This window comes from Argopecten irradians, chromosome 4, assembly GCF_041381155.1.
Source record: "Argopecten irradians isolate NY chromosome 4, Ai_NY, whole genome shotgun sequence".
Taxonomy (NCBI): Eukaryota; Metazoa; Mollusca; class Bivalvia; order Pectinida; family Pectinidae; genus Argopecten; species Argopecten irradians.
Window position 1 is genome coordinate 24358204 of NC_091137.1, and position 8281 is coordinate 24366484.

The following is an 8281-nucleotide window of genomic DNA, read 5'->3' on the forward strand; positions in this document are numbered from 1 at the left end:
TACAGCTATAAATTACAATAGACTATATTCATTATTAAGTATTTTATTGAAATAGACTACCCTATGGCAAGCCGTTTGGGTTTTTACCAATCGAAAGATATCTGTATTTCTACAACAATTAGAGATATCTGTATTTGAATTAGAGATATCTTTTATTGAATTATAGATATCTTTAATTGAATTATAGATATCTGTATTTAAAATGAAGACATCTCAATATAAACAAAATTAAAAATATTTTTATTTAAAATAGGGATATCTTTAATTCAAATAGAGATATCTCTATTCAAAATAAATCAAGATATCTTTAAAAAAATTGTGAATATTTATTAAAAACCTGCTTTAGTTTTATTTCGTTTTTGTTTTTAGCAAAATGAGCAAGTCTACTGCACCATCAGTTGGCATTGATTTGGGAACAACCTACTCATGTGTTGGAGTGTTTCAAGATGGCAAAGTAGAAATCATCGCCAATGACCAAGGAAACAGGACAACCCCAAGTTATGTGGCATTCACAGACACAGAGCGTCTCGTTGGAGATGCTGCCAAGAACCAAGCGGCAATGAACCCAACAAACACCATCTTTGGTAATTTCTTTTTAAGGCTATTCAGAGTTGAAATAAGATCACATGCTTGAAGTAAAAAAATAGTTTTTCTTGTGTGGAAAAAATAGAATTCGTGGTAACTACCAACTGCATTTACTGCTTCTCTATGATTAAACAATTGACTTCATCATTATGTGAACATTTCTAGTTTAAGATAAATAATAGGAAGTTTATTGGCATATGTTTCTTAAAATTACCATTTCTGATCCAGTTATTGCCTTGTTAGAGGGTATAATGGCAGGTAATTTATGAACAAAATGTTTTTAACCTGTAAATGCTATATAATGGAAACATGTTATTTTAAAAAATATCGGTTCAATATTATTTTATAATCATTGTTTGTTTGCTTCAGATGCCAAACGTCTTATCGGCAGAAAATACGATGAACCATGTGTGATATCCGACAAAGAACACTGGCCGTTTAATGTGGTCGATGACGGTGGTAAACCAAAATTGCAAGTCAATTACAAGACAGAAGAGAAGACCTTCTTCCCTGAGGAAATTTCCTCCATGGTTCTCAACAAAATGAAGGAAACTGCAGAAGCTATTTTGGAAAAGGTATTACTTTCAAGTGTGAAGTATTTTATCTATACATACATTTTATCTGCACATTGGCAGATATTGTTTGTGAAAAGTGATTAATGTTGTGCTTAGAGTTAAGTAATCTCACAATACCTTCCTGCAAGGGCAGATAACTAATATTCAAATATGGAATACAAGTCTTTATCTAGTTTCCAATTGACTACATCGAAATGTTGGTGTTGAGATTTGATAGGCATAAATGTTTGTGTATAGAAATGAATCGATTGATGTTTATTCCAGACCGTAACAAATGCAGTAGTAACAGTCCCAGCCTACTTCAACGACTCACAGAGACAGGCAACAAAAGATGCTGGAACAATTTCTGGTCTTAATGTTCTACGTATCATCAACGAACCAACAGCAGCCGCCATTGCTTACGGTCTGGACAAAAAGGTAAGGCTTTCAATAGATTGGAATTTTTCATGCCCTGCCATTGCAAGTAGGAGTTTATACTGTTTATGAAATACTAATGCATACATATTTTAGAGAGCTTTTAAAGTGTATTTTGTGGAGATACAAAAAAATAATTAAAAATTTCTACACAAAAGTTACTTTGTATTATTGTTTACATAGTAGCTTATAGATTGATGTTGAAGTTGCTACTTTAGCAATTCTTCAGTGACAATTCTTAAATTTCAAGTTCAGTCAATAATATTGTTCTATTATTTTTCAGGTTGGCACAGAGAAAAATGTTCTCATCTTTGATTTAGGTGGTGGAACCTTTGATGTATCCATTCTGACAATTGAAGATGGAATCTTTGAGGTGAAATCCACATCTGGAGACACCCATTTGGGTGGCGAGGACTTCGATAACCGTATGGTAAACCACTTTGTTCTAGAATTCAAGCGTAAACACAAAAAAGACATACAAGACGACAAAAGGGCTGTTGGTCGTCTGAGGAGAGCATGTGAGCAAGCAAAGAGAGCCTTGTCATCCAGTGCTCAGGCCAGAGTGGAGATTGATTCCCTCTATGAAGGAATTGATTTCTACACCAGCATCACAAGAGCCCGTTTTGAGGAGTTGAACGCAGATCTGTTCAGAGGTACCTTGGAACCAGTAGAAAAGTCCCTACGTGATGCTAAACTCGACAAAGGTGCAATTCACGAAATTGTACTGGTTGGTGGGTCCACACGTATCCCAAAGATCCAGAAACTTCTTCAAGACTACTTCAATGGCAAAGAACTGAACAAATCCATTAATCCCGATGAGGCTGTCGCCTATGGTGCAGGTATGTATCAGTATTGGTTTTAAATCTTTCAATGAATCGACTTTCCAAAATTTGCGTTTGGTTTGCACTTTTCTCAAAAAAAAAATCATCAAGTTAGAGAGAAAAATAGGACTTTCATTAAACTTGCAGAGGTCATTTTGGAGAGGACCATTTGATAATAAGCCCCTATTCTCCATGAAGACCTGCTATGATACAAGAAAGTATATTTAATGCCCCCTCAAAAATTGCCATAATCTTGGAAAATTTAATATGCAAATGATGAAAGCATTTCTGCATTTTGCCTGATAGTCTAGTTCCTTCTATACATGTTAATTAAAATATTATTTGCTCTTTTTGAAGTTAACATTTATATTTGTTTGATTGTTTTCAGCTGTCCAAGCAGCTATCCTGTCCGGAGACAAGTCGGAGGAGGTCCAAGATCTACTGTTGTTGGATGTAGCTCCATTGTCCCTGGGTATCGAGACCGCTGGAGGAGTGATGACATCCCTTATCAAGCGTAACACAACTGTCCCCACAAAACAGACCCAAACATTCACCACCTACTCTGACAATCAGCCTGGTGTGTTGATCCAAGTATACGAGGGAGAACGAGCAATGACCAAAGACAACAATCTGCTTGGAAAGTTTGAACTGACTGGAATTCCACCAGCACCCAGAGGTGTTCCACAGATTGAGGTTACCTTCGATGTTGATGCCAACGGTATCTTGAATGTGTCTGCCGTCGACAAGAGCACTGGCAAGGAAAACAAAATCACCATCACCAATGACAAAGGTAGGTTTATTTTTACTATTGGAACATGATTTTGACTATCAAAATATTGTTTCAACATCCATTTTTATTAAAAATTTCAAGTATAAATAAGGATCTTGTTAAAAGTTTAAAATAATGTAAAAAATTCAATAATTTAAAGGAAATAAAAGTGGATGAAGGAATTAATTAACTATCTAAATAAATGTTTTTGTTGCCTCATTCAGGTCGTCTGTCAACGGATGAGATCGAAAGGATGGTGAAAGATGCAGAGAAATACAAGGCAGAAGATGATGTACAACGTAGCCGTGTCTCTGCCAAGAACGCCCTGGAGAGCTATGCCTTCCAGATGAAATCCACCGTTGAGGATGACAACCTCAAGAGCAAGATCAGCGAAGACGACAAGAAGACCATCGTTGACAAGTGCTCAGAAGTGATCACTTGGCTAGACGCTAACCAGCTAGCTGAAAAGGACGAGTACGAACACAAACAGAAGGAATTGGAGGGCGTGTGTAATCCCATCATTACCAAGCTTTACCAGTGAGCTGGTGGCGCTGGAGGTATGCCAGGTGGTATGCCTGGAGGTATGCCTGGAGGTATGCCAGGTGGTGCTGACAGTCAGTCCACTGGTGGAAGCGGTGGCCCAACCATCGAGGAGGTCGATTAAAGATCAGGCTTAAGACTCGGGACAAAATAAATTACCATCATATACGGAACAATGCTCAAGGAAGTGATCTATTAATTAAAGTTACCAATCATGAATATATTAAAATCTAGTCAAACGTGAAGTGTCTGTCAAACCAAGACCAATAGAAAATGCTGACTTGCTGCATATGCTTAATGCTTTTAATAAATTGCAGCTTTACGAAGATCAAAACAAAACAAAAAAAACAATCCATGCTTTATTTCAAATAAGATTATTATTGTTACTGAAGTTAAATTTTGTTGATTTTAGTTTTCTTCGTTTCCATCCAGTTTAATCTAGCACTTGTCAGAATAGTAAAATGTATTTATACAAAATGACTTTTTTCATCATTCCATGGCATCAGATCATGAGATGCAATAACAAATACTTGTCAAGCTTAACAAGACCCCAAGTAATATGTAACCATCGAGTGGATAAAACTGTAGATGCTTTTTTTCAAACGTTGAATGAAGTATCCATAAATGCTAAGATGTTAAAAAAAGAGGAAAAAAGAAATGTTAAAAAATTGAATAAAAAGCCATTATTTAATTATCAGCTACCTAGCAATTTCCTGAGGGAAAGAAATTGGGTTTGTAGGCAGACTATACTAAGATAATTCTACTTGACATTTCACGTAGTGGCATAATCGCTGATCGTTTCGTGCGGTCTTGTGTTTCGTTTTGGGATAAAAATAAAGCTGTCAAAGTCAAAATTATGTTATGTAAATAGACTCAGTTATGTAATTCCATTCATGAAACCGGTAGGATATCCGTCGTTGCTATCATCTTATTGTCGGTCGTCTCTGCCGCAAAAATAGATTACTTCATAAATTAACCTTCAGAATAAACTTAATGTTTCGAATCTCCTAATACGTCGATATCGAGATACCAAAGCGGCTGTTGATTAGTCCCACGTTCTATTTATTGTAACATCATACTTTGACGTGATTTTTGTGACGTCGCAATTAGCGGAACATCATCTCAGTTTAGGGTAGAATATTTATTTTTATTTTCTATATGATATACATGTAGTATTGTATTTTCTTTATTGTTTTTGTTGGGGGTTGTTAAGTATTTATTTTTTATTTATTTGTTTTAAAATTATTTTTACATAAATTTGTATTAAATACAAATCATTACCGAAAAACACTGCAAGGTTTTGAAAGGTTCAGAGTTGAAGATCTTGATCAAGTGTAATGGTTGACACCATGATCAAAAGGGGATAGGTTGGACGCCAAGGTTAGTTTGGCTCATATTGAGTGTTTGAGAAAGTGGCATGCACTTGATCTGACCTAGATTGTATAACAGGAGTCAAAAGCATTGTTCTTCACCGTCGTACAGTTAAACCTTTTCATAGATTTTTTCTTGCATTATTAATCTACGATAAGGTCAACTGTGAAAAGTAAAGTTATATTATATAAATGATTGAAAGTACATTGTATGTGTGCATTATTGTAAAATCATTTTGCAAATTGCATTTGACATTATGCGTTATATTTGCTTTTTACTGCTTCATTTTATATTGCTTAGTACTATTATATTATGTATTATGCTGTTAAAGGGACTAAATCGCTAAAAAATCATGTAATAAAAGATAAAAAGAATTATAGGACTAAAATTAATTGTAAAAGTTCAGTACTTTGTGTTAATAACAATATTTAAAAGTTTGTATAACAATTTTGTTCAAAATGGAGAAAAACTGAAAATAAATAGGACCGACCTAGTCACTATTTCATATTATTATCTTTCGGCGAGTGTAAACAACCCCTATGTGCATGCGCGACGCGTGAACATTCCAAACATCCGATCGAAGGAAATCTCATCTGTCTAATGGACATATCTGCTATCGACTGAAAACACAAATTTATCGACTACAGGTTCCTGATTACTATGTTAATCTAATAAACGTTGAAACGTATGCAAAAGTTTTTTGAAGAGTTTTTAAGTGTAAATAATCCTATACTGTACAGGTTTTTGTAGCCATAAAGAAGGGTTTTCATTATATTATATGGTTTTATACTTGCTTCTACCATTATTTTATTTTCATTTGTCATGATATTATGTACTATTCCGCTAAACCTGCCAATATTATTAGGCTTTTAAAAAAATTGGCCTAATATATAGACTTTAAAATAAGGAAAAAATGGGGAAAAACTAATAATATAGGCATGTTTAGCGGACTAAGTAAGTACGTGTATTTCTTTTATCATTATATCAATATTTGACATTCCGTATTCATTGTATATCCTTAGTTATAATGTCTATCCGTCTAATTTAATGGGCATTCCCTATATATCTCTAGTTATAGTCTTTATCCGTGTAATGGACATTCCTTATATAGCCATAGCTATGATATATATCCGTCTAATGGAAATTCCTTATATAACCTTAGTTATAGTGTCTATCCGTCTAATGGACATTCCCTATATATACCTAGTTATAGTCTATATCCGTATAATGGACATTCCCCTACATGTCACTAGTTATTTAACTTTTTTCCATCTGATTTACTTAAAACAATCAGCCTAACTATATATCTAAATCTTATGTGTACTTTTATGTATTCAAAGCAAAAATATACCTTACATTGTATACACCTGTATTCATGTATAATATATACATATTTCCATCAAATACTCACAGAAGATACAGGGGCGTAGGAAGCAGGGGGGGGGGGGGGGGGGGGGGGGGAAGGTTGGGGTCGAGGTTGGAGGGGGTCGGGGTCAGGGGGGGGGGCAATTGCCTCCCCGTTTCCCAGGACGGGGGCAAACATGCCTTTTTGACATTTTCGTACTTTAAATTTATTTTAGACAATTTTCCGCTTCGTGGCGCATTTCCTTAAACGTTTATGTATGCATATAAAGTTGAAACGTATAACAGTAAAATTCAATACACATAACTAGACTAAAAATGTCAATCAAGGGATTCTACGTACTATTTTAAAAAATGTATCTTAAAAGATTCATTTGTTTATATGACATAGCAAGACAATTAATTCATTATTATTTTGAGTTAAACAACAATGTGCCGATGGTGTGAAGCCGGTATGTTCAGATCGAGCAGAGTTGCATAATGATATGACGGCATTCACAATTATCATTTCTAAATGCAGGTAACTTTAAATAAAAAAAGTATCATGTTAAGAACGCTTTAAAATCATTAATATACATCGTAAAACTCATCACAGCCATTCTAAATCGTAATATTTTTACCCGGGGGAGACCCCCGGACCCCCTCAAAGACCAAAATCTCGCGCGTTCGGGCGCTCCCACATTCATCAAAATGCATCGTAAAATTCTAAATCGTAATATTTTTTCCCGGGGGAGACCCCTGGACCCCTCAAACACCAAATTCTCGCGTATTAGGCGCTCGCAAATTCATCAAAATGCATCTTTAAACTTATCATAGCCATTCTAAATCGTATTATTTTTTCTCGTAGGAGACTCTCGGCCCCCCAAACACCAAAATATCGCACCTTCGGCGCTCGCATTGCAATTTGCGTATTCATTAATTTCCTTTTATCGACGCCACTGTCTATAAATGTATACATGTATTAGCTTCTCAAAAACCTAAGAAGGCTACCATGCAGCATTATTTATTAGGAAGCAATAATAGGAAAGCTTGACGAATTGTTCTGTTCACAGTTAGCTGTCATAGTTCTTATGACAATTCATTTTTGAAGAATGATAATTTAAATGCTTTCACATTCAATGTAAAAGATAATCAACTTCATGATAATCGTGAAAGGGCCACTAGGCTACCTTTCCGAAACAAAAAATGAAAGTATCTTTAAAACAATTATAACATAGTAAAATTGATAATGATGGCCAAAGATGAGGTTACAACACTAACGAAGTTGAAGTTTTACCGCCTGGCGCAGAAATAGTCAACTAACACGACGTCGGGAAACATAATACGACCTGCGTTATGAAACTTAACGTCTTGTGTATTTTAATAAAGTTGTTCAGAAGGTATAATGGGCCTTTTCCTAATGCTACCAAGTACGTTTTCCGTCTAATATACACTGTACTGATATACATTGTACTTGGACAAGTTGGTGAAATACTTAATACGCATTGAAACAAGCATAACATTTCGTTTAAACTGTACTTTACTTTAGCGCATACAGTTCCACATATATCCCCCAATTAAAGCTTAACTTTGTTTTAACATACAGTTTTTACAAGTAGGCCATGATCATCTAGCTAACAGTACTAGTTAGACTATATAAGATCCTCCATGCGCTCCTGAAAAGTTTCTATTCAGTACGTGTAGCGCCGCCTTGTGTATTTTCTGAGAATAATGTCCGACAAAAAAAACCATTCGGACTTCTCTGGGTTTATGTAATGATAATTTGTTTGCAATAATTTCCCCACTAGTACACCTTACACACATGAAATCTACAACAACAAGTAACCAATCAACACACGTAAATC

General features: G+C 35.1%; 1 protein-coding gene across 1 annotated transcript; it reads left to right on the forward strand.

Moving 5' to 3' along the window:
- Nucleotides 1–353: 353 nt before the first annotated feature.
- Nucleotides 354–4055, forward strand: LOC138321065 (heat shock cognate 71 kDa protein-like). Its single transcript, XM_069264474.1, has 6 exons — nt 354–584; nt 955–1160; nt 1425–1577; nt 1858–2413; nt 2784–3185; nt 3389–4055. Exons 1-6 carry the CDS (start codon nt 374–376, stop codon nt 3703–3705), a joined length of 1845 nt encoding a protein of 614 aa, XP_069120575.1. The 5' UTR covers nt 354–373; the 3' UTR covers nt 3706–4055.
- The last annotated feature ends 4226 nt before the right edge of the window (nt 4056–8281 follow it).

Coding starts and splice junctions, on each gene's coding strand:
- LOC138321065 (XM_069264474.1), top strand. CDS start 374: ATGAGCAAGTCTACTGCACCATCAGTTGGCATTGATTTGGGAACAACC. Junction 585..954: donor CCCAACAAACACCATCTTTG/GTAATTTCTTTT, acceptor TGTTTGCTTCAG/ATGCCAAACGTCTTATCGGC. Junction 2,414..2,783: donor GGCTGTCGCCTATGGTGCAG/GTATGTATCAGT, acceptor GATTGTTTTCAG/CTGTCCAAGCAGCTATCCTG.